Genomic DNA, 27,459 nt, shown 5'->3' with positions numbered 1-27,459 from the left:
TTTAATGTCAATGATTTATTGACAATTTAGAACCTGAGAATAAAACTTATTTATAGGCATACCTTGTCTACATAATCATAGATTTATAATCTAAAAATCTAAAATTGCAGATGAAACAACATTAAAGCAGGGAGTGGGTACCGTGGAAATGATGCCCTAAATGAAAACACAGGGTCTTAGCTGGGGTGGCAACGGTATGGAGATGGAATTCCCCTATACCGGGTACAGTCTTGGGTGTGGAACACTGGGCAGCCAAAGAGTCTGGTGGGGAGGGGCAGGGAGGAGAAGACACATGCCAGGCAGAATGCTGGGTACGGGGGTTGTGGGCACAAGCTTTAAGTCTGGAAAGGTAACCATCGCCTGGGTATAAGCTAGAGGGGGGATGACGTGTTGGTGGTTAGTACACATTTATGAGACGCCATGGATATTGAAGTAAACGTATTTTTTAAAATGTCTTACAAAATACACAAACATCCCAGAGAAGAGGTAAGTGTACCCTTCAAATTGAAACATTAGTAGACAAAGGCTGCTGGTTTTTATTTTGCACTCAAGCTTTAAATGAATATTAGAAAACAGACTCTGCTGAAGAAACAGATGCCAGAACAAGCTTCTAGAACCACCTAATCATTTGGACAGGCTACTGATTCATGCAGTGAGAGGCGATTATTCATAATCTTGGGAAGGTGATTCCTTGATATTCCCTGAGAATGTTGTCAACACGCTAATTAGCAAATATGACCAGCAAAGCTCTACAAATGAAGTTGAACAAAATGGGTACCATTTTGGTGTGAAACTGTTACGGTTCCCCACTGAAAATTGTGCTGCTGAGCAATGAGATCCTGTCCCAAACTGGGCAGCTGATTAGAAAAAATAAAGGCACCGGACCCATCTCAAGATTACAGGTTAATTGTACAAAAAACTTAACTTTAAAAAGAAAAGTGGAGAGTGGGGAGGAGACCACACCTCCAAAATGTTTACGTTTAAAACAAGATGTTATTCAGACTTTGGAAAGAGGTAGAGCTTTTTGGTCAGCATGGAGGAAAAACAAGGCACCTGCTTTTTCCCAATGCCATTGGGGTCTTTGCAGAAGTCCACTCTGCGATGAGAAACCTTCCTGTTTACTAGGGTGAGAAGTTCTGTAAACTCTAAGGAGGAGCCGTATTTTCTCAGTATCTCACACAAATCTTGAATGTACCAGGAACCATGCACTGTTTCGCGGTGAGAATAATAACCTGGGAAAGATAAACACAAAATCCCAGACTTTAGCACAGAGTCTCAAGTTTATGACGATCTTGAGGCTGAAAATGAAATGCTTGATTTTTCCTTAAGTGCTGAAGTTAATTAAAACAGTCCCAGAAGTCATGGGATTTAAAAGCCAGGGGGGTCCGGTGGATACTTTCCTTGGTTTAAAGTCCTACCTCAAACATTTCCTAGCTGTGTGACTCTGGGCAAGTCATTTAACCTATATCTCCTTTACTCAGCTGTCAAATGAATTGTTTGGGGGATCAAATGAGATCATAGTTATAAAGTGCCTGGCACATAATGTCGAGTAGCTTCAGTCATCTCTTACTCTCCATGAGCCGTTTGAGGTTTTCTTGGCAGAGATATTGGATTGGTTCTCCATTTCCTTCTCTGACTTGTCCAGAGTTCCACAACTAATAAATGCCTGAGGTCAGGTTTGGACTCGTCTTCCTGACTCCAAGGCCGGCACCCTATCCCTGGGCCACTTACCTGTCCCCATGGCACTGTCAGCTCTTACTACCTTACCTACAGAGACATGAAATAATTTGCCAAAGTAATGAAGGTCTGAACTGAGTTCTCTGATGCCCAGCTCAGTGCTCTTTTCACGGAATCATTACTGACTCTCCAGAGTTAATCAGCTGATCAACAAGTGTTTGCTGATGTGTTGAGCCCTATGTGAGACACTAGGAATACAGCTGCCAAAAAATGGAGACTCCCCATTTGCAAGGGGATTCCATTCTGATGATACAGCTATCCTACAGAATAAATAAAAAGACAATAAATACAAAGAAAATGTAAGGGTATTTCCTTTAGAATATAGCATTGATTCTCTTTCGTTTTATTTCATTGTTAAAAAAAAAATGACCATGGCTGGCAGGTGGGCAGGCAGGGAGTAGGACTTCTTAAAAGAAGCACTAATATAAATTGATAAGCAGGATAAGAGAGACTAGACCTGGTAGTTCCCAGATGAGGAAACTCCCACTCCCAGTGCAGGTTGGCAGTTTCTGAGACAGCTGGCTTGAGCCCCGAGAGGGTCACGGGTCAGAGGTCAGACTTCACAGCTAGACCAGCTCTCTGTCCACAAGGCCTTGCTGAGACATACAAGCTATTTCTATGGCTGGGGTTACTGATCTGGGATCTATGAACTTTGCCAAATAGATATTTTTATAATCGTCTGGGATACCACTGGCTTCCACTGAAATTATATCTTATGTATTTAAAAATACTCTGAAAAGGAACCCAGAGGTTTCACGAGACTGCCGAAGGAGTCCAAAAAATGCTGTGCTCTAGAACCAAGGAACCAAAGAGAGACATTATTGACTTGCTACAGCTTTCCAAGAGTGACCACAAGGGGTTATCCTAATCTGTAACTGGCAAGCAGGCTACTCATGATAACCTAGGTGCAGACATAGGCCCAAATGCAGACTATCTCTCCCCCCACCCCCAATTCTGTAAACTGACATGTCTTCTCCCATTCAAAGGCATTTCAGCCTAGGTAAGAGGGTGATGGCTATTTGGACCCCAATAGCAGGACTTAAGACTTAAAACGGTTCATGTCTTTGGCTTAATTTAAACCTACGTGTCTCTAGCCGATTTAACATGCGATTTCCCACATTCCGTTTCAGCCTCAATTCTGTGCCAGATTCCATGTTTACTCGTAAGAATGATGGCTACAATTGGGGGGATTGCCTTTACCTCACCCATAGTGGCATGAGCTGTCTTTGTGAGACCCTGTAGCTGGGGGGGGAAAAATCCTCCTCTATAGAGTTGCCAACTCTGGCGGTGAGAGGTCTCTGAAATGAGGGAGGGGGCGGCTCCTCAGGTGCTGGGTGTCTAGCCTGTTACCAAGCCTGTTCTGAGAACCCTTCCTGAGCTTGGGTTTCCTTTGCCATCTAGAATCCAGGGTCACGCCACCATGATGAGCTGTTGGAGTCGGACTATACTAATGAATTAAATAATAGAAATGAACTAAAGTTTCCTGTTTGATCTGTGAGGCCAATTCTCTGCACCACAAACCTCCAGGGTAAGGCCCAAACTAGACGAAACCAAAAACTGGGAACTGTCTAGCAACAGAAAGAGAAATACGGTAGACGTGTGTGTAGACGTTCATCATCTAGCCTACAGGCTACTTGAGGTAGAAACTGATTCCTGTAGGCTAGATGGGCTTAGACCTTTGCTTTCATTTTCCCAACTGTTAACTGATTCCTGTAGGCTAAGCCCATCAGCTGTGTACTCTGATGGCTCCATATGACTCCCTTCCTCGGTCACCTTGTGTCTACTCTGAATGTCTCATGCAAGTATACGTGCTATTTCCCCTGTTAAAATGGAAGTTCCTTGAGGACAGGCTGTGGAGCAAAGCCTCAACACAAAATGGAAACTTAGACAAACACAAGAACAAGATCTAGCAGACACACTCCTTAGGAACAAACCTTCTGCAACAGAGTAGCACATGAGGAAGTCAGCTCCAGCAGGGAGAGTGTAAACAGACGCAGCATCTATTTCTGTTTCATTGACACCCTCCTTGTCAGTGTGATGATCAACCACGTCCAAAGGAATGACTGGTACATCATGCTGGTCTCCCCGACATGCCTAATAGTATCAAGGGGAAGAGTCAGATCAGTTTTCTCTCTCCACTGTTTCCCCATAACCTTTAATTTAAAAGTTAATGAATGAGGGGCAGCTAGGTGGCGCAGTGGATAAAGCAACAGCCCTGGAATCAGGAGTACCTGAGTTCAAATCCGGCCTCAGACACTTGACACTTACTAGCTGTGTGGCCCTGAGCAAGTCACTTAACCCCCATTGCCCTGCAAAAAAAAAAAAAAAGGTTTTGGGGCAGCTAGGTGGCGCAGTGGATAGAGCACCAGCCCTGGAGTCAGGAGTACCTGAGTTCAAATCCAGCCTCAGACACTTAACACTTACTAGCTGTGTGACCCTGGGCAAGTCACTTAATCCCAATTGGGTCACTAAAAAAAAAAAAATTAAAAAAAAAAAGTTAATGAATGATTACTAAATTGTTCACTATTAAATGTTAAAACAATTACTAAAAGCACCCTTGGGGATGGGGAAGATTGTAGAGGAGTCTTTTTCCAATCTAAGAAATTCAAAATAAGGAAATAGATGCCAAATCCAAAGTAAATAAAGTGGAATCCAAAAGACACACCTAAAAGCAGCTGGAACACTTGTGATGGATTATTTCGGTCTTTCACCTCAGAAATCCACAAAGGCTTAATTTCTTATTGTTTTGTTGACTTCCTAAACTTAACATTCATTTTTAAAACTTTGAGTTCCAAACTCTTCCTCCCACCCTGGACCATTGAGAAGACAAGCAATTTGATACAGGTTATACATGTGTAGTCATGCAAAACATTTGATAGAGGAAAATCTTAACAATGCAGGTCAAACTTAAAAGTGTGTTGGGGGGCAGCTAGGTGGCGCAGTGGATAAAGCCCTGGATTCAGGAGGACCTGAGTTCAAATGCAGCCTCAGACACTTGACACTCACTAGCTGTGTGACCCTGGTCAAGTCACTTAACACTCACTGCCCCACAAAAACAAAAACAAAAACAAAAGCAAAAAAAAAAAAAAAAAAGTGTGTTGGGTACCCCTTTCCCCCCTGGAGAGCTGGTTGTTAAACATTTACAAGCACGCCCTTACATAGACCACCACACTAGCTAGAAGGATGACTCATGAAATAATAGTCAAGTACTTTAAATTTTTAAGACTTCCCACTAGGTGGCACCATAGTGCACAGATTGCCAGGCCTGAAGTCACTTCACCCTGTTGGCTTCGGTTTACCCATCTGTAAAATGAGCTGGAGAAGGAAATGGCAAACTACTTTAGTATTTTTGCCAAGAAAACCGCAGATGGGGTCATGAAGAATGACTGAACAGTAATTCAACTATCCTGGTCCCCAGACCACCCCACCCCATTCCCCGGGGCAGTCATAGCAAGTCAGCCCCTAAGCTTGAGTTTGAAGAGGAGCTGCCAGTTCCTCTAAGGCCACATCTAAGGCCTTCTCACCACTCCCACCTTCCTCCCCTCTAAAAAAGCAAACAAAAACCACTGATTCTGTCTAGCTGTTCAGAAGAACAGGGAAGTACAACTGAAGATTGGGGGTGGGGGAGGGCGGAGGTAGGAGATGAAGGCAGAAACTGCTAAAGAGGAAGGGGGTTCTGTACCCAAGAAAAAGGGGATGAGAAATCTACCCAGTCTGTCAGATTGACAAGAGTTTAGTCACTTTTCTGTTTATTAATTATTCAGAGTTTAATCTGAGAAAGAATACAAGAAAAAGACTGAATAATAAAAAGAAACCCAAGAGAAAGAGTCTGGAAATAAGCCTGGTTCTCAAACAGATCATCAATGAGACTAAAAGGCAGAAGAAAGAGTATTATTACTAAGTATGTTTTGAATGACTTCCCATGTATAAAGGGTATCATATTGCCTACCTCATCAATGAGTGGATTGGAGGATGGAGAGGAGAGAATTTGGAAATCAGAACTTTAAATAAATATTCACACACTCACAAAAAATGTTAATTAAAAAATACAAATATAAAAAAGAATTTACTATTGATATGAAAAAATTTATTACAAATATTACTGCTAAAGAAAAAGAATAAAAACCCTCAATGACAAAGAATCCTGAAGAATCCTCAGAGGTCACAGAATAACAGTGAGAAATTCCATGACATTTCCCAAGAGAAATACAACTTTCAGAAAGAGTACCTGAAGTTAGGTCAGAACTCTAAGCTCGCAAAGGAGAATTCTCGAAATTTCCAGTTCTTTGCCATCACAAAGAGATCTGCTATAAATATTTTAGAACATATAGGGTTTTTCCCCCTTTTTACTGAATCATCTTGAGAAACAGACCTAGTGAGCAAAACTCAAAGAAGAATGTGCTGAAATCATCTTCTAACCAAGAACGGCTTGGAAGGTCAGAAGGAGGGAGCTGCTGTGCTGATACAGGAGTTGAGCCCAACCCCCCAGTCACCCTGACACAGATCCAGTCCCAGGAAGTCCTCACCAGAGAAGGAGACCCCCAGAGCCTCTGAATCAGCTGAAGCACCAGTGTTGTCTGGAACTAAGCTCACAGTCTGGTGAGAGGGCTGAGCCCTAGGCACGGGGGAGACTACAGGGGTCTCTGCTGGTGCTGAGGCAGAACTTGGATTTTTCACCCCTGCTGGGAATCAGGAGGTAGGCTTGAGTAGCAGTGGCCCAGGTGGGGGGAGGGGCACAGGCTCCTCTGAGCTGACAACCACAACACACAAAGCTGGCTGATTAGCAAGTTGGTCTGGGGTCATCTAAGGACCAGGGAACAGGCTGGGTGAGTGAAGAACCTGATTCTCCTTAAATCATACCAGCTGGGACTTCTGAAGCTTGGGATACTACAGCCTGGAAACAGTGCCCCACTTTAAGGAGCTAAAAGTCTAGTAAAAGAAAGGCAAGATGAGCAGACAAAGAAAGGGGAGGACCATAGAAAGTTTCTTCAGTAACAAGGAAGACCAAGGGGCACCCTCAGAGGAAGATGTCAACATCAGGGTCCCTATATCTAAAGCTTCCAAGAAAAATACAAATTGGTCTCAGGCCATAGAGGTGTTCAAAAAGGACTTTGAAGATAAAGTTAGAGAGGGAGAGGAAAAAATGGAAAGAGAAATGAGGGTGATACAGGAAAGACATGAGAAAAAAGTCAACACCTTGAAAAGTCAAATTGGCCAAATGGAAAAGGAGGTACAAAAGCTCTCTGATGAAAATAATTGCCTAAGAATGAGGATTGAACAAATGGAAGCCAGTGACTTTATGAGAAACCAAGACACAATAAAGCAAATCCAAATGAATTAAAAAAAAATAAAGGGCAATGTGAAATACTTTCTGGGGAAAACTGCTGACCTGGAAAATAGGTCCAGGAGAAATAATTTGAAAATTATTGGTCTACCTGAAAACCATGATCAAGGAAAGAGCTTAGACACCATCTTCCAATATATTCTCAGGGAAAATTGCCCTGAAATTCTAGAAGAAGCAGCTAAAATAGAAATTGAAAGAATCCACCAATCACCTCCAGAAAGAGATCCCAAAAGGAAAACTCCTAGGAATATTATAGCCAAATTCCAGAGCTTTCAGGTCAAGGAGAAAATATTGCAAGCTGCCAAAAAGAAAGAATTCAAGTAATGTGGGGCCCCAGTCAGGATAGCACAAGATCGAGCAGCTTCTACATTAAAGGACCAGAGGGCATGGTAGATGATATCCAAAGGGCAAAGGAAATGGGATTACAACCAAGAATCACCTACCCAGCAAAACTCAGCATAATCTTTCAGTGGAAAAAATGGGACTTTAATGAAAAAGAAGACTTTGTGATATTTGTGATGAAAAGACCTGAACTGAATGGCAAATTTGACTTTCAAATACAAGACCCTAGAGAACCATAAAAAATTGGAGCTGGGGGACATATCTGGGGTTGTACAGTGGGCAACTGTCTTGTGTCTGAGGCCGGGTTGTGGCTGGGATCCCCCTGGGTCCAGGGGTGATGCTTTGTCCACTGTGTCACTTTGCTAGGTGATGACATCTTTAGGGTTAAATTGAGGGGTGAAGGGAATGCCCTGGGGGAGGGGGAAGGGCAGAGGTGAAATCCTACATGAAAGAAACAGGAAAAAGCTTATGGAATGGGGGAAGAGATGGGACAGGAGCAGGGCAGTAAATGAATTTTACACTCATCAGAAAAGGCTCAAAGACCTTAAACTCATCAGAGCTTTCTCAAGGAGGGACTAACAGACACACCCAACTGGGTAGAGTAATCTGTTTAATCAGGGTAGTAAATGAGCCTAACACTCATCAGAATTGGCTCAAAGACCTCAATCTCATTAGAATTGGCTCAAGGAGGGAATAATGTACACACTCAATTGGGTGGAGTAATCTCTATAACCCTGCAGGAAAATAGGAGGGGAAGGGGATAAAGAGAGAGAAGGGCAAAAGAAGGAAGGGCAGAGTTGGGGAGGGGACAGACAGAAGCAAATCCCTTTTGAAGAGTGATAGGATGAAAGAAGATGGATAATAGAATAAATATCATGGGGAAGGGAATAGGATGGAAGGGAAACAGTTAACAATAGTAATCATAAAAAAGAGAAAAGAGGGAAAAATTGTACAAAAAATATTTATAGCAACTCTTGGTGGAGGCTAAGAATTGAGAATCAAGAGAATGTCCATTTGAGGAATGATGGAAAAAGCTGTGTTATATGATTGTGGTGGAATGGTCTTGTGCTACAGGAAATGACAAACAGGATGATCCCAGAAAAACTTGGAAAGACTAATGTATAGTGAAGTGAGCAGAGCTGGGAGGATATAGTGACAGTGGTATTGTTCAATGAGCAATTGTGAATGACTTAACTATTCTCAGCAGTGCAAAGATCCAAGACAATCCCAAGGAACTAATGAGAAAGCTTACTATGCACACCTATAGAAAGAACTGATAAAAAGAACACTTGTGGATTGTACATATATAACCTGGTTGTGATCTTGTGAAGGGGAGAGGAAAGGGAGGGAGAAAAATTTGGAACTCTAAATCTTATGAAAATGAATGTTGGAAACTACCCTTATGTGTAACTGGAAAATAAAATAAATATTTGTTGCTAAAAAAAGAAAAGAAAAGAAAAGAAAAAGAAATTAAAAAAAAAGAAAAAGAAACAGACCTAGTAGTTTTATTGGTGGGTCAAAGGGCAGTTTACTAACTCTTTGAGCATAATTCCAGATTACTCTCCAAAATGGTTGGATCAGTTCATGATTCCAACCATGAATGTTTTTCAACATCCCCTCTAACATTTGTCATGTTCCCTTCATTTTAGCCAATTTGATAGGTTTAAAACATTTCAAAAGTGTTTAAATTAGCATTGCTTGCATCAATCTGACTGTTCATATCCTTTGACAATTTATCAATTGGGAAATAACTTGTATCCTTAGAACTTTGACAAAGCTCTTTACATATTCGAAGTATGAGACATTTGAAAAACTGTCTATAAAATTTTCCCCCAATTTTTTGCTTTCTTTTAGCTACATTTTTTATCTAAACCTTTTAAATGTAATTGAAATTATCCATTTTATACTTTACATTGTAGCAGTATAAGATACTGGTCTATGTCTAATTTCTGCCAGAGTGATTTCCAAGTTTCCCAAGCATTTTTACCAAATAATGAATCCCTAAAACATAAGTCTTTATACTTGTCAAACACAAGTTTTATGCTATAAATTTTGTCTATTCTGTTATATTGATCTATCTTTCTATTTCTTAGCTAATACAAGATAGTTACTGCCTTATAATATAGTTTAATATCCTGGTACTGCTAAGCCTTCTTCCTTTACATTTTTTATTAGTTCCTTTAATAGTCTTGACTTTTTATTCTTCCAAATGAATTATTACTTTTCTTCTAGCTCAGTAAAATAATTTTTAGTAACTTAAATAGGTATGGCATTGAATTAGTTTAGGTAAAATTGTCATTTTTATTAAATTGGCCCCATCAACCCTTGAATAATTAGTATTTCTCCAATTATTTGAATCTGATTTTATCTGTATAAAGTTTTTTTATAATTTTGTTCATATAGTTCCTGGGTTTGTTTTGGTAGGTGTACTCCCAGGTGTTTTATACTGTCTAGAGTTATTTTAAATGGCCTATCTCTCACAATCTCTTTTTGCAGGGTTTTGTTTGTGATATATAGGAATGCTGATGATTTATGTGGATTTACTTTATATCCTGCTACTTCGCTAAAATTATTGTTTCAAATAACTTTTTAGATGAGTCTGGGATTTTCCAAGTAATATCATCATACTGTCTGTAAAAAGAGATAGTTTTATTACTTCATTTCCCATTCTGATTCCTTCTATTTCTTTTTCTTCTCTTATTGCTATCGCCATGATTTCAATACAGTACTGACTAATATTGGTGACAGCATCCTTGTTTCACACCTGATTTTACTGGGAAGGCTTATCCTTTATAAAAAATTATTTATAAAATATTATTTATAAAAAATAATGCTATTCCCCAACTGATAAATGGTCAAAGGATATAAACAGGCAGTTTCCAGATGAAGAAATCAAGGCTATTTATGCTCCAAATCACTATTGATTAAAGAAATGCAAATTAAAACAATTCTGAGGTACCACCCCACAGCTACCAGATTGGCTAATATGACAGAAAAGGAAAATAAATGTTGAAGATATGGAAAAACTAGAACACTAATGCACTGCTATGGAGCTGTGAACTGATCCAACTATTCTGGAGAGCAATTTGGAACCATGCCCAAAGGGCAATCAAACATACCTGTTGATCGAGCAAACCACTACTAGGTCTATATCCCCAAAAGTAGAAAAGGACCCACATGCATGAAAAAAAATTATTTTTGTGGTAGCAAAGAACTGGAAATTAAGAGGATACCCATCAATTGGGGAATGGCTGAACAAGTTGTGCTGTAAGAAATGATGAGCAGGCAGATTTCAGAAACACCTGGAAAGACTTACATGAACTGATGCTGAGTGAAGGGAGCAGAACCAAGAGAACACTGTACACACTAACAGCAGTGACAGACTTAGCTCTTCTCAGCAATACAATTATTCAAAGCAATTCCAAAGAACTCATGATGGAAAATACTCTTCACATCCAGAAAAGGAACTATGCAGCCTGAATGCAGATTACAGCATACTATTTTCACTTTTTTTTTTTTTGCGGTTTTTCTATTTTGTTTTTGATTCTTCTTTCACAACATGACTAATGTAGAAATAAGTTTAATGTGACTGTACATATATAACCTATATCAGATTGCTTGCCATCTTGGGGAGGGAGAGGGTAGTGAGGGAGAAAAATCTGAAATTGGAAAGCTTGTATAAACAAAAGTTGAGAACTATCTCTACATGTAATGGGAAAAAAATACTTTATTAATTAAAAAAAATGAATGTTGGAAACTATCTTTACATGTATAACTGGAAAAAAAATAAAAAACTATTAAGATTAAAAACAAAACCAAACAAAATCAAGTGCTTAGACTTAAATTATAGATGACTCAAAACTGGTCTTAGGCCAATTCCAGGCTGAAGGCAAAGCAACCAAAAAAAATTATCTGGTGATTACAACTTAGCTGTTTTGAAAATGGATGAATGAATTAGGGTGTCAGAAATTTATCTTGGTTCTCTGGGGGTTACAAATCATCACAGGTCCACTGGAAGAAAAGTTGATTAGAGCATAGACTTGTTAGTGCCTGTTTTGGCTTTGCCTCTGTATCTTTTTTTTAATTAATTTTAAAAGTCTGCCATTTTATTTTTGAGATATATTGTATTTATTTTATTAATTAGATTAAAAAACATTTTTAACATCCCTTTAAAAATTTTGATTATCAAATTCTCTCCCCCACTCCCACCCTTACCCCATCCCTTGAGAAGGCAAGTAATATGAAATTGATTATGTATATGAAATCATGCAAAAATCTCCTTTTTCCTTTTTTATGATCTCTTTGGGATACAAACCTAGTAGTGGTATTGGTAGGTCAAAGGGTATCTAAGCTCTTGTTTTACTAAAAACCAAGATTATCAACAGAATTGACAATGAATTCAGAGCACTCTTGCAAAGGAAATGGCAAGAATTCAAGAGAACAATCCATACAATAATTGTAATCATTTAGATGACTAAGAGGCAGCTCAGATCAAATGCAAAGTTCAACACTGGTTCCAGAGAACAGATGATGAAACACGCCATCTTCCTCAACAGAGTCAGTCAACACAAATGTATTGAAGCACTTACTATTTGCCAACTGGTATTGATCTTTACATCTGATCTGAGTCCAGAAGCCTTTTTGTGCTATTTTCATTAACATTACTATCTCTACTGTATAAATTGTTCTACTGAACACTTGATACTTTCCAAGAAGAGTCCACTGAGTTACTAATTTATGAAATCTATTTGCTGAGAATTGAGGATATAAAGAAACATTAAAAAAAATACAATTCCTGTCCTCAAGAATCATAATTCTAATGGGGAAGACAATATAGAGAGGTAGGAGACTACAGATATCAAAAATAGCCTATTCTTACAGACAGTTTGTTTTGCTGTTTTTCTGTGTTAAAATGGGGGCAATAGCTAAGTAAATTGTAGTTCTTGAATTTAAGGGAATACTACTGTGCCGTATGAGAAGACGGTGAAGAATACAAAGAACCATGGGAAGGTTTATATGATCTAATGTAAAGAGAAGTAAGTGGAAATAGGAAAACAATCTACAAAATAACTTGAATATCAAGAGAGAAGAGCAAGAAAAAACTAAATCTAAGGGGCAGCTAGGTGGCACAGTGGATAAAGCACTGGCCTTGGATTCGGGAGGACCTGAGTTCAAATCCAGCCTCAGACACTTGACACTAGCTGTGTGACCCTGGGCAAGTCACTTAACCCTCATTGCCCCACAAAACAAAACAAAAAAACAAACAAAAAAAACCTTAACATAAAAAAAAAATCTAAGCACTGTGTAATTATGAGTAATAAAAAAGCATCTCAAAGAACAGGATGCTTCAAGAGGGTGACACATGAATAGGACAGCTTTGAAATGAATGTGTTGAATTTATTGTATACTTTTTTAAAAGGAAACAAGCTATTTCATAGCAGAGACTCATAATTTCATTTGGAATTTTTTGTGTTTCTCTTGTTTATTTAAATGTTGTCGTTCTTTGTAGAATAACAAAAATTTTCAAAAAGAAAGAAAGAACCCAAAGATGAGAGAACAAAATAAAGTTCTGCCCCTTCTTTGCAGAAGTGTGGGTCTATAAGGTGTGAGAATTGGTTTGGCACCCCCTACTGGAGAGATACTGTAGGGAAGCTCCACCATGAGGAAAAAGCATGTGATTTAGAGACCATGTGACTTTAGTATCCAGAAGTTACATCTATAGAACCACCTGTGGGACTTGTCAATCAGAGCTACCAGCCAATTAGCTTGGACCTGTGTGTGTGTGTGTGTGTGTGTGTGTGTCCCTGTTTTCTGTTGAAGAGGAGGCTTCTGGGAAGAGGAAGGTGCAAGTGCACTCTTTTCACCTGGGTTTGAGTGGAGCTGAGATAGATAGATGGAGGAATCTTGGCCTCTTTCTCTCTCCTCACCGAATTCTTATGCTCCTTAATAAATACTTAAAAGTCTAAACTCTTGCTAAAGCTTATAATTTATGGCGACCACTCATTAGATTTTTTTAGAAAGTCTAGCTAGAATTTTAGCCCCGTACAGATAGCAACATTACAAAGGACAAAATACTGAATATACTGTCAGGCTTGACTGATATTAGTTTTGCTAAACTGCATTTTTCCTCCTTTAAAATAAATTCTTTGCTAGAGGGATGACTTTCTGTTTGGGGTAGGAGGAACATCTATAGGTATGAAGAAATGAATGCAATGTAAAAACAAAAGAAAACAAGAAAACAGAAAGTAAAAGGGAAAGGAAGGGGTAGTCTATTGAGTAAAAAAATAAACCCTATATGAATACAATGGAATACTATTGTGCTGTAAGAAACGATGAGTAGGAGGAGATCAGAGAAACCTGGAGGAGGGTCTTGCATGGGCTGATGATGAATGAGATGAGCAGAACCAGAAGAACATTGTACACAGTATCATCAACATTGAGTGTTGATGTACTGTGATTGACTATATTCTTCTCACCAATGCAATGGTACAGAAGAGTTCCAGGGAACTCATGATAGAAGAGGATCTCCAAATCCAAGGGAAAAAAAAAAAAAGAACTGTGGAGTATAGATGCTGAATGAACCATACTATTTCTTTTGTTTTTGGTGCTGTTGTTTTTTCTATCTTGAGGTTTTTCATCATTGCTCTGATTCTTCTCTTATAATGTGACCAATGCAGAAATAGGATTAATGTTATTATGTGTATATATGGGAGGGAGAAAAATCTGAAATTGGAAAGCCTGTATAAACAAAAGTTGAGAACTATCTTTACATGTAACGGGAAAAACTTTATTAATTAAAAATAAATAAATAAACCCTAAGAGGGTAGGGTATGGGGGTGAGGGCAGAGGGCGACAGTGGCAAGGATTCCAGACAGAGTAAGGCTGAACCAAGGACCTTCCTAATCAAGACAATCTCGAAAAAAGCACTGACCTAGAAAACGTCCCGTGAATCCTTCATAAACAAATGACTAGAACCACAAACTTTTCCAAATGTCAGACATTGCTCTTACCTGAATGATAAATATCTTAGGTTTCCCAACCAAGGTCTGACATCTGTCTCCTTTAAACATGGTGGTCAGCTTCTGAACATCAATTTTGGCATCATAGGCATAGATGTGATTTCCTTCTCCATGAGTCAGGAATACGCACAAGAAGCAGTCAGCATCTACGTGGCTAGAGGTGGACACTGCAAGGAACAATGATCGAGAACTCAGACAGGAGGGAAAACAAAGCACCCAATGAACTGTCGTTCTACAGGTGAAAACGGTGGCTGTCAATAATTTTGAATAAAGTGGGAGAGGGGTGAAAAAAATCATCTAGCTTAGTAAAATACAAAAATGCAAGGCAATCTTGAAATCTGCTTTAAAATACTGTGCATACTGATGTAAACAAAATCGGGTCCCCTAACTGTAATGTAGTAGGCGGCCAATAAGGTTCCTTCCAGTTCTAACTCTGTTTCACCAACTGATGATTTCATTGCTATGGATCCTTCTTCACTGGCACAGGCCACAAAGCCACCTTGTAGATGCTCTCTGAGTTTGGCCAGAGCCAAAAAATTCATTTCTATGAGTCAATGTTAATAATAACTACCACTGGGGCAGTTAGGTGGCGCAGTAGATAAAGCATTGGCCTTGGATTCAGGAGGACCTGAGTTTAAATCCAGCCTCAGACACTTGACACTTAACTAGCTGTGTGACCCTGGGCAAGTCACTTCACCCTCATTGCCCTGCAAAAAAAGTAAACAAATAAAATAATAACTACCATTTATACAAGGCTTTAAGGTTTACAAAACACTTTACATGTTTTATTTCATTTGATCCTCACAATAATTGAGAGGTAGGTGCTATTATTACCCCCATTTTATAGATGAGGAAACTGAGGCTGAGACTAGGTGAATTGCCCAGGATCACACGGCTAGTAAATGTTTGAGGCAGAATTCAAATTCAAGTCTTCCTGACTCCAAGTCCAGCACCCAACTAACTAGTTGGCCTCTAATGAGCTTAGTCCTTAGTCTATCACTAGTCTTTATTTGAAAACTTTCCATTTTATAGGGCTTTTTTACCCTTCAGTGGCATAGGTTTCAAGGCCCATGAGTTACTTTCATGTAAAAGCGAGGCATCAGGATAGGACATCTTTGGAGGAAAGTATGTAATAATGTATTATAATGACAAACATCTTGAAGGCCTATCAATTGAGGAATGGCTGAACAAATATGGACTATAAATGCAATGGAATACTATTCCCCCCTAAGAAATGATGAAAGGGACAATTTCAGAGAACTCTGGAAAGACCTGTATAAACTAATGCAGAGCAAAAGGAGCAGAACAATTTATACTACTATAATAACACTATAAAAATGAACAATTTTGAAAGGTTTTAAAATGCTGATCAACACAATGACCAAGATTCCAAAAAACCAGTGACAGAAGTGTGTGACCCACCTCCTGGCAGGTGATGAACTCAAATGTAGAATAAGACATTGTAACGATTGGAATGACACCACCTGCTGGAGACTTACTGCAGGACGCTCCGCCATGAGAAGATGTCTGCGGGCAAGACATGTGGCTCTTTTTCATCAGGACTCTGCTTGAGAGTGGAGCTAGGAATGCTCTCTCCCTTTAATAGATAGATGAATCTAGGCCTTTCTTTCTCTCTTTACCAAATTCTTATTCTCCTTAATAAATGCTTAAAAGTCTAACTCTTGATAAAGCTTATAATTTATTGGTGACCACTTATTAGATATTTTAGACAGATTAGCTAGAATTTTAGCCCCTTACAACATGGCCAATGAGAGGATTTATTTATTTAATTTATTTTGAGTTTCCTTTTATTCATTTTTTCTTTATTTCCTTTAGTGTGGGCCTGGAGTGGGGGGAAGATGGAAGGGAAAATAAATGAGTAATTAAAAATTTAATTTTAAAATGTATCCTAAACATATAAATCATAGGATCACATATCTAGAACTGGAAGGGCCCTCAGTGGTTTTCTAATCCAATCCTTCATTTTACAGATGAAGATACTGAAGTCCGGAGGGGGAGGGGGTGGGGGTAGTGTGCTAAATGCCCTAGCTATGGTTACAGAAGTAGGAACTGAAACACTATCATATAGAACTCTAGTCGTGTCTATTTATGAAATTTCAGATTTTAGTCAACAAGAATCATTTATACCATTGTCCGATAACAAACAAGATTTGACTGGAGTCCAATTAGTGAGCTTTTTCCTTAGCTCATTGACTCTCCTTAAAGAAGGTACCATGGTATCCTGAGGATGTGACATGGGAGAGAGGGGGACATTTGGGCAACAAGTGTCCCTGGAGCAGCAGGGCGTTATTTAATGGGGCAGGGACTGGGAAGAAGACTGTTTTACATCGCTCTCTGTAGTTGGGTCTATGCTACAAAAGCAGCCCTCTGACCGATGTCCCAAGAACCAATATGTATGAATCTCACGAGACTCATACAAGAAAGAGGGATGGGGAGAACAACTGGCACCAAAACCTGAAAGGGCTGAGGCAAGTCAAAATGACGCACAGTTCAAGAAAAAGACCAATGAAGAAAAACGAAAATGTAGAGTGTGGTGAAGACAACTGGATTTGGAAAAGGGATTGAGGTTCTCGCTCCAGCTCTGCTACATAACGACTTGTGTGACCTCGGGCAGCAGACGACTCGACCTCTCTGGGCCTCAGTTTCTTCAATTAGAAAATCAGGCCATTGGGTCAGATGGCCTCTAAGGTATCTTTCAGTTCTAATCACCATTCCTAAGTGGGGTGTTTTATAGCCTGGAGAACAGGTTAAGAGGTGAAGTTCAGGGGCAGCTAGATGGCGCAGTGGTTAAAACACCGGCCCTGAATTCAGGAGGACCTGAGTTCAAATCCGGCCTCAGACACTTGACACTTACTAGCTATGTGACCCTGGGCAAGTCACTTAACCCCCATTGCCTGCAAAAACAAAACAAAACAAAACAAAAAAAAGAGGTGAAGTTCATAAAATTTATATAATGGTGATGACTATGCTATTCTCTGACTCCCCTAGAAATAAACCAAGAGGACACGTTTAGGTTTCAGAATGAGGTACTTAGGCCATTCACAAGCAAGTTTCCTCCCTGACTAAAGTTACTCACTGAAATGGAACCTTCCTCTCTGTAGGCTTTTCAAGTCCGTGACTTCATGTTGTTAAAGTCCTTTTCTATCAGATTCCTTGAGCCAAGAACCCTGAGCTCCAAACACTTTAGACACCTAGTACTAACTAAAGGAAGTATTCATGTTCAAAGTCAGACAGGAACAGCTGACATGCTATCCTGCCAGGTCCCAATCTGGCCAACAGTATCAATCCTCTGTGAACACAGAGGCAGTGAACAAAAGGTACCATAATTCTATGTCACGAGCCCAGGACGAGGGAGTCAGCAAGGCCTGGGTTCCCAATCCTGCTTCAGATACTTACTAGCTGTGTGGTGCTGGGTAAAAGTCACTTAAACTCTGGGCCTTCACTCCTCGCCTATAAAATGAGGAGCTTGGGCAGAAAGAAAAGGCAAAGGGGAAGGGGAGGGTGGGAAGGCAAAGCAGAAGAAGAAAAAAGGGGAAGGAGGAAGGATGAAAGGAAAGAAGGGGAAAAGGAAGGAAGAGAGGGAAGAAAAAAGGATTTCTTTTATGCCTATCATGTGCCAGGGACTATGCCAAGCACTTTTTTTTTTTTGCAGGGCAGTGGGGGTTAAGTGACTTACCCAGGGTCACACAGCTAGTAAGTGTCAAGTGTCTGAGGCCAGATTTGAACTCAGGTACTCCTGAATCCAGGGCTGGTGCTTTATCCACTGCGCCACCTAGCTGCCCCCAATACCAAGCACTTTACAAATGGAAGGAATGAGGTAAACAACTACTTATCACGTGCCTATGATGTGCCCATGATGAGCGTAGCCATATGCGAAGTACTTTACAAATATCTCATCTGGTCCTCATAACCACCCTGGAAGGCAGCAGTTATTATTAGCTTCATTTTACAGTTGAAGATACTGAGGCAGACAGAGATTAAGTGATTTGTCTAGATAGTAAGTGTCTAAGGCAGGATTCGAACTCCCTAACTTCCTGCCCTGGGAGCTATCAGCTGTCTCTAAGGTCCCTCCCACCTGTAAAATTCTATGAGCCCATAATTCTACCCGTGTCCCCCTGGCATCACTATGATTTGAACAATTAATCCAAAGAAAACTCTACTAATGACTGTGCTGGCATCTTATCATGATAGAAAAGTGAGTCAGCAGAGTTTCGGTTCAGGCAGACCTAAGTTGGAAGTTTCAAGTGTCGGTCTAGTGCTAGGTTAGAACAGTTTCATCAGGGGCAGCTAGGTGGCGCAGTAGATAGAGAACTGGCCCTGGAGTCAGGAGGACCTGAGTTCAAATCCGACCTCAGACACTTAACACTTACTAGCTGTGTGACCCTGGGCAAGTCATTTAATGCCTCACCAAAAAAAAAAAAAAAAAAGAACAGTTTCATCACCAGAAGGTCTGCCACCAGATGATGGAATTTTCTGGCTGTAGTGACTGATGCGGACCATCTACAAAGGTGTGGAAGGGTTGCAACAGGCATTAGTGGAGGGACTGTGATTGATGACATTAGAACTTTTGGAGTTATCAGCAGGCATCCAATGGAAGCCTTTCCCCCTTCCCTTTAGTCCTCCCAAGTTCTAGCACATCTATACACATCACAAGCCAAGGTATGCTCACGAGAGCCAATTGTTAAAAATTTTCAGTGTGAACATTTACACCCTGGAAATTGACCAAATGTTACAAATTAGGCCTTGACTTACTGTCTCAATGATTGCCTAGATGTAAAGTGAGGGAGAAACATTAGTGGTACACATTAAATTTGGGAGTGTGTCTTGCATCCGTTTTTTCCCCACAGAGATCCAGTTGTTAAACATTTATTAGCACACTCATGGGTTCAACTCCCAATGGGACTGCTTCATAATGAGAGATACATACGATGAAGAAACCACATACCGTTATAAATGGTCATTATCAGGTCTTCGGCTTTCAGATCATCATAGCAATGCACTTCAAACCCCAGATTTGAAAGCCTGTGGAGACAGAGCAAGGGAGATGCTAGGACTCACAAAAGGAATCCAAATACCTTTCAGGTCAGGTCCTCCACACTCAGGTGCAACTTACTTTTCCAGCCTCAATCCATGCATGCTTCACCCCCACTCCACTACTCTCTAACCTGGTCCTGCCCAATTCTGCCTTTTTGGCCTTGGACACACTGTCCCCAGGCCTGATCCAGGGTCCCTTCAACCCATCTCCTCCCTCAGGAGACAGTTCTGGTGCCACTCTCTCTCCAAGAAGACTTCCCAGAGCTCTCCAGCCAAGGGATGGACCTTTCTCACCACGATCAATTACATGAGTCAATTCATTAAACAACTCTGTTCCACTCTACTTTGCATGTGCTGCCCTGCCTGGATGCCCCTGTGCGGGGCTTCCCGCTGGGGTCCGCTCCCCTACCCACCCTGTTTTCTTGGCTGCTTCTGCCTATTTTATCCCCTCTTAGATTGTAAGCTCCTTGAGGGCAGGCACTGTCTTTCTTTTTATTAACTTCCCTTAGCACAGTGCCTGGCACATAGCAAAGGCTTAATAAATGTTTATTGGATTGGAAAACCAACAACAGGTTTCTGTTAAGCACCTCCGCTTGGGTGAGGCACTGTGCTGGGGCCTGGAGAGACAAGTACAAGGAATAACAGAATCCTTGCATTCCAAAGTACTGGGATTGTAAATCTACATGCATCTCGATCTATGTGTGATGCGTGGTGTGATTTACAATACATAGAGGGTGTGTGTGTGTGTGTGTGTGTGTGTATTTATATGTACATAACATATAAAGTATAGCATATACAGTATAACGTGGTTTATAATAGATATTACATGTTATGTTTATAATATATACAAATAATTACCTATACTATATACATGCGTATGTATTTATACACACATATATTATTACATATAAATTGCCAAACTAGTTTACCTGATGATAGAGGAGGATATTCTTATCACAAGCCCCCATCAATCAACAAACATTTATTGAGCACTGACTATGTGCCAAAGCCTGAGGATACAGATTTTAAAAACCAGCCCCTGCCCTCGAAGAGCTTGCCTTCTCCCGGGGAGGACTCTGTGTACACATAGCAGTATATATAAGATGAAGCAGGTGCAGTCACGTTCAAGGAGAAGGTACTAACAACTAGGGGGAACAGGAAAGATCTCCTGCAGAAGACAGTGTCTGAGCCCAGTCTTAATGGACTTGGTTAATCTTAAACCAAGCAGAGAAACTGTTTCTCTAGAAGTAAAGTACAAGGAAAGGGAACGAGAATTTCAAAGGACAATTCTGACTGGGGCTCACAAAAGCAGTCGGCTACAGACCCCAAGTATATGAAGCCATCTGAAAATCCTTTTCATTTCAACAGAAAGGGGGAAAACCAACCTGTACCAAGCCACAATTCCCCCCTGTGAACTCTCCCTCACAGCTCTGCTCTCCCTTCTTCATCTGACCCTGGGTCACTTAGTTGGGCTTTAATGGTCTTCTCTTTTCCCATGTAAATAGCTTACACTTCCCAACCACACTTAAACGTCTGAAGGTAAGATCTGTCTCTTTGCTTTGGCCTAACATAATCCACAGTAGGTGCGAGAGGTTCAATAAATATGACTGATGAATGACTGAATGAAAAAACAAACCATATTCAGGTGTTCGGTTGGGCACGTCAGGGTGGGTTGGAACTCGCTCACACCTGCCCATGACCTCAGAAATCAGCATATGCTACAAACCGGGACTTGTTTTATTGTTGTTGATTGTCTAGACTTATAGGATAAAGAAATGTTAACGTAGCAAGTTAAAGCTAACACACATCAGGCTAACCACGGTGACAAGAAAGAAAAAATGACTAATGTGAGAGGGGCTGTGGACTTGCTGGCGCTGTGAAATGGTCATCATTCTGGAAAGAAATTTGAAACTATGCTCAAAAAGTGACTAAGCCAGGTATCCTCTTTGACCTGGCCTGAAGCCCTAAGCAGATCAGAGAAAGGGGAGAAAGTCCCATCTGTACAAAAATATTGGTAGCAACTCTTTTTGTGGAAGCTAAGGGGGTGCTGATCTATTGGGAAATGGCTGAATAATTATGGAATAGGAATGTAATAGAATATTATTGTGGTGGATGACATGAAGACAGTTTCAAAGAAACCTGGAAAGACTTGTATGAATTGATAGAAGAGGGAAGTAGGAAGAACCAGGGAAACAATTAAGATTAACATCAACACTGCAAAAACGAACAACTGATAAATATTAAGTAATGTTTCAAAGATCTGAAATTTGGAGAGTACAGGTACTCCCCTTCAACTGACACTGATCTTGACCCCTCCCCTCTTCTATTTATCTAGATGGTCTTAGAGTTGCTTTGGTTGAAAAATTCATCACTGAATGCCCAGCACTTGGAGAATGGCTGAACAAGTTGTGGTATATGAATATAATGGAACTCTATTGTGCTGTAAGAAACGATGAGCAGGAGGAGTTCAGAGACACCTGGAAGGACTTGCATGAAATGATGATGAGTGAGATGAGCAGAACCAGAACATTGTACACAGTATCATCAACATTATGTGTTGTGATAAACTAGATTCTTCTCATCAATACAATGGTACAAGAAAGTTCCAAAGGACCAGCCCTGGAGTCAGGAAGACCTGAGTTCAAATCCGGCCCTCAGACACTTGACATGTACTAGCTGTGTGACCCTGGGCAAGTCACTTAACCCCAATTGCCTCACACACACACACACACACACACACACACACACACACACACACACACACACCCAAAGAAAAGAAAGTTCCAAAGGACTCATGATGGAAAAGGCTCTCCAAATCCAGAAAAAAAAGAGAAAGAACTGTGGAATATGGATGCTGATTGAACCATACTATTTCTTTGGTTTTTGGTGCTGTTGTTTTTCTTTTTAAAGGTTTTTCCTTTTTTGCTTTGATTCTTCTCTTATAACATGACTAATGCAGAAATATGTTTAATATGATTGTACATATATAACCTATATCAGATTACCTGCTGTCTTGGGGAGGGAGAAAAATTTGAAATTGGAAATCTTATAAAAACAAATGTTGAAAACTATCTCTACATGTAACTGGAAAATAATAAAATACTTTTATTAAAAAAAAAAAGAAATGATGAGCGGGTGGATTTCAGAGAAACCTGGAAAGACTTAAGTGGACTGATGCTGAGTGAAGTGAGCAGAAACAGGATAACATTGTACACAGTATCAACAACATTGTGTGATGATCAACTGTGACAGACTAAGCTCTTCTCAGTAATACAATGATCCAAGACAACTCCAAAGGACTCACATCCAGAAAAAAGAACTGTGGATTCTAAATGCAGATTGAATCATGCTATTTTCACTTTTTCTTGTTTTTTCTTCCTTTCTTGAGGTTTTTCCCTTTCATTCTGATTCTTCTTTCACAACGTGACTAATGTGGAAATATGTTTAACACGACTTTCCATATTTAACTTATATCATACTGGTTCCTGTCTAGGGGAGGTAGAAGGGAAGAGAGGGAAGAAGAAAAATTTGAAACTCAAAAGCTAAAAAAAAATGAATGTTGAAAACTATCTTAACATATAAATGGAAAAAAATAAAATAATATTAAGACTGGGAAAACAAAAAGAAAAATTCATCACTGAAGCTAACCTATCACCTCCTAAAGGGCCTAATAGATAGGAAGTTCTTAAGGAATTTTTCCCAAATTGAGGATAGTTGTGATCTCTTTTAAGAGTAAAATTAAATAACACAGGGATATTTTAATGAAAGAAAACATTTCCAGCTTATTTCTGAACAAGGGGATCCTTTTCTACGGAAAAGGACCTTGAAGTAAGAGGCCCAAGTTCAAATCCTGCTTCTGTCATTTACTGGGTGATCTTGGGCAAATAAGTGAACCTCTTTGTGCCTCAGTTTCCTTAACTGTAACATTGAAGGGATTACACATTATCTAATTACCACTTACAAATTTTATAAGCCATTCATTCCAACATGATGACTTGTTTCTGATAGATGATAGGGTATGATGTATAGACTACCTTAGTTTGAGGTTCTCTCGGTCTGCCCTGGTGCCACGCCTTTCTGGCAAAGTCAAGTGCCAGAAGAACCGCTCGTGATTGAAGATCAAAGCTATGCCTCTCCTCTTGTGATCCATTTTGTAGCTTTCTGCTGGATCAAGTAATTCACTGTTCATGAAAAGTCATAGAATAATAAGTTTAAGTCAAATTCACCAGGTACCTGTATAAAGTAGTATTAATCAATCAATCAATCAATAAACATGATCAAACACCTTATGTGCCTAGAACTATGTTAGTTGCTAGGGAAAGAGGAAAAAAATAGCCCCTGTCCTCAAGTAGCTTATACTCTATCAGGATAGACAGCATATGCAGAGATAGGGATATGGACTGGACCTGTGAATTCCTTGTTACTGGGAACTCCAGGATAAGGAAACTGACCTACCAATGTAGGTCAGTACCATCTCTCCAACTTATAACTTTAAAGCAGGAATCCTTAACGTGGGGTCCTGAACTTTAAAAAGAAAAATGTTGATAATTATTTCAAAATAATTGATTTCCACTGTGGCACTAATACATTGTTGGTGGAGTTGTAAACTGATACAACCATTCTGGAGAACAATTTGGAACTATGCCCAAGGGCTATAAAATTGTGCATGCCCTTTGATCCAGTAATACCATTACTAGGTCTACATACCAAAGAGAGAAAAATAAAAGGGAAAAAACGTTTTTGTGCAAACATATTTATAGCAGCTTTTTTTTGTGATGTCAAAGAATTGGAAATGGAAGGCATGCCCATCAATTGGGGAATGGTTGAAGAAGTTGTGGTCTATGAATAACTAATACTATTGTGCTGGGAAATGATGAGTAAGCAGATTTCAGAAAAACCTGGAAAGATTTATATAACTGATTGCTGAGTGAAGTGAGCAGAACCCAGAACTCATACACAGGATCAGCAACATTGTACAATGATCAACTCTTCTAAGCAATACAATGATACAAGGACAATTCCAAAAGACTCATGATGAAAACCTGCTCTACACATCCAGAGAACTGTGGAGATTGAATGCAGATTGAAAATACTCTTTTCGGTGGCAGCTAGGTGGCAGACAGTGGTAGAGCACCAACCCTGGAGTCAAGGAAGTACCTGAGTTCAAATCTGGCCTCAGACACTTAACCACTTACTACCTGTGTGACCCTGGGCAAGTCACTTAACCCCAATTGCCTCACCAAAAAAAAAAAAAGAAAAGAAAAAGAAATACTCTTTTCACCTTTTTCTTGTTTTGTGTTTTTCATGGCTTTTGTTCCCATTTCTTCTTTCACAAACATGACTAATGTGAAAGGATGTTTAACATGATTATTCATGTATAAACTATATCAGATTGCTTGCCATCTTGGAGAGGAGGGGATATGAGAGGGAGGAAAAAAAATTTGGAACTCAAAATCTTATATAAATGAATGCTGGAAAACTATTTTTATGTGTAATTGGAAAAAGAAAATACTATTTACTTAAAAACAACAACCTGGAAAGTCTTACATGAACTGATTGATAGAAAGTGAAGCAAACATAACAGAACCATTATACAGAGTAATAGTGTGATTAAGAATTGCTCAGTGACCTTAACTATTCTCAACAAACAATGATCCCAAGACAAATCTCCAGGATTCATGATGAAAATGCTCTCCACCTCAAAGAAAGAGCTGCTGCTATCTCTTTCTTGTACAAAATGACAATATGGAAATGTTTTACATGATTGCACATGGAAAACCTATATCAGATTGCTTAGCCATATGGGAGTGGTGTGGGAGAGGGAGACAGAATTTGGAACTCAAGATTAAAAAACAACCACCACCAATGTTAAAAATTATTTTTACATGTAATTAAGGAAAAATAAAATATCATTCAAAATACACACACACACGCATACAATTTTTTTCCTTTGCAAATCCTCTCCATTTTATTTAAAAACATGATTCTGTGCAAGGGTCCACTGGCTTCATCAGACTGTCAAAGGGGCCCAGGACACACACAAAAAGGTTAGAAGCCCCTACATTAAACTTTTCTAGACTGACTAAAAACGTGGCACCCTTTGCCCATCTCTCTCCTCCTCTGAAGTGTGCCCACAAAGGGCCGAGATTCACCTTGTATTGTCTTTCTTCATGACTGCCATGGCCAAAGAATTAGGCCCGCACCTGGTGCAGGGGTTCTTAATGTAACGCCGATGAATTTTAAAAACATTTGATTACCATATTTCAGTATAATCGGTTTCCTCTGTAATCCTTATTTTAAGGGCAAGTAGGAGGCTCAATGGATAAAGTGATGGGTCTGAAGTCAGGAAGACTCATCTTTCTGAGTTCAAGTACTGCTTCGGACACTTGCTGGCTATGTGACCCTGGGCAAGTCACTTCACCTTGTGGTCTAAGTTTCTTCATCTACACAATGAGCTGGTGAAGGAAATGGCAAACTACTCAAGTATCTTTGCAGAGAAAACCCCCAAATGGAGTCACAAAGAGTCAGATACAACTGAAGAACAAAATGATTTTTTCCTTGTATTGAGCTGAATGGGCCCTCCTTGGAGATTCTATCCCAGCCAACTAGGTGGCACAGTGGCTAGAGCAGTGGGCTTGGAGTCAGGAAGATCTGAATTAAAATCTGGCCTCTAGGGTGGCTAGGCGGTGCAGTGGATAAAGCACTGGCCCTGGATTCAGGAGGACCTGAGTTCAAATCCAGCCTTAGACACTTGACATTTACTAGCTGTGTGACCATGGGCAAGTCACTTAACCCTCACTGCCCTGCCAAAAACCAAACCAAACAAACAAAAAATCTGGCCTCACATACTTACTGTGTGCCTCAGTTTCTTCATGTGTAAAGTAATAATAACAGCACCTACCTCTCAGGGCTATTGTGAGGATAACATGAAATATTTGCAAAGTGGTTTGAAAACCTTAAAGTACCTTATAAATATCTATTATTATTATTTATGACTCCATCCATCATCCACTGCTCCAAGGATAAACAATTGTCTAATCCTTCTTCCACAGGACAACCCTAAACATCACTGGGCCTCAATTTCCTCATCTGTAAAACAAAGAGGCTGGTCTAGAAGGCCTCTGAAGTCCCTTACAGCTCTGCATTTATGTTGGGGTGTTCTTTCTTCTCAGGCTCACCAGCCTGAGCACCTTCCCTGTACCGCAGTTTTTGAGTCACCTTCCTGTCATCTGGACATGCTGCTGTTTGTCAATGTCCTTCCTGAAACACGGTGCCCTGAACTAAACGTGTTCCTAAGACGGTCTCGCCAGGCTTGATCCCATCCCAAGTTTTAGATGCCAGGCTTTCTCCCCTCACAGAAGCCTGGATCAGGTTAGTTTTTCATCTGCCATGAGAACATCAACAACCACCATCAGCATTGGACCACAGATCAAAGAACTGAAGGGCCCTGAGAGGCCGCTGAGGCCAACCCTCACATTTTACAGTTTATAGTTACACGACTTGCCCAGGGTCATACAGTCACAAAGTGTCTGGTGTGGGATTTAATAATAACACTATGAACACCTTCGGTTTACAAAGTGCTCTCACTCCCTAGGGGTCAGCAGTGTGATCACTCACCTATTATCAGACTCACCTAGTTAATAAAACTTGGTTCTACTTAGTCCACTCCAAAGTCCCTTTATTGCTTTCATCTCCCCAGGCTCTTTTAAACCCCTCCTCTCATTCTGCCATTTGTATCAACCAAGAGACTTTATTAGAAAAAGACCTGGGCAGCTAGGTGGCACAGTGGATAGAGCACTGGCCCTGGATTCAGGAGGACCTGAGTTCAAAGCCAGCCTCAGACACTTGACACTTACTAGCTGTGTGACCCTGGGCAAGTCACTTAACCCTCATTGCCCCGCAAAAAAAAAAGAAAAGGAAAAAGAAAAAGACCTATTACCTCTTAATGAAGCCATCCACTTC

General features: G+C 40.1%; 1 protein-coding gene across 1 annotated transcript; it reads right to left on the bottom strand.

The window, feature by feature from the left end:
• On the bottom strand, window positions 1-27,459 carry CASP6 (caspase 6). Its single transcript, XM_043973350.1, has 5 exons — window positions 27,437-27,459; window positions 19,409-19,485; window positions 14,434-14,609; window positions 3,672-3,831; window positions 1-1,232 (listed from the first exon to the last, which is right to left on the bottom strand). The coding sequence occupies exons 2-5, from the start codon at window positions 19,422-19,424 to the stop codon at window positions 994-996; spliced, it is 591 nt and encodes a 196-aa protein (XP_043829285.1). The 5' UTR covers window positions 19,425-19,485; window positions 27,437-27,459; the 3' UTR covers window positions 1-993.

The sequence above is a fragment of the Dromiciops gliroides genome, chromosome 6 (assembly GCF_019393635.1).
Source record: "Dromiciops gliroides isolate mDroGli1 chromosome 6, mDroGli1.pri, whole genome shotgun sequence".
Classification (NCBI taxonomy): Eukaryota; Metazoa; Chordata; class Mammalia; order Microbiotheria; family Microbiotheriidae; genus Dromiciops; species Dromiciops gliroides.
The sequence above is the reverse complement of the archived record's forward strand: the minus strand, read 5'-3'. Positions and strand labels throughout refer to the sequence as shown.

Coding starts and splice junctions, on each gene's coding strand:
- CASP6 (XM_043973350.1), bottom strand. Junction 3,832..14,433: donor CTAAGATATTTATCATTCAG/GTAAGAGCAATG, acceptor TGATACTATTAG/GCATGTCGGGGAGACCAGCA. Junction 1,233..3,671: donor GTGCTACTCTGTTGCAGAAG/GTTTGTTCCTAA, acceptor TATCTTTCCCAG/GTTATTATTCTCACCGCGAA.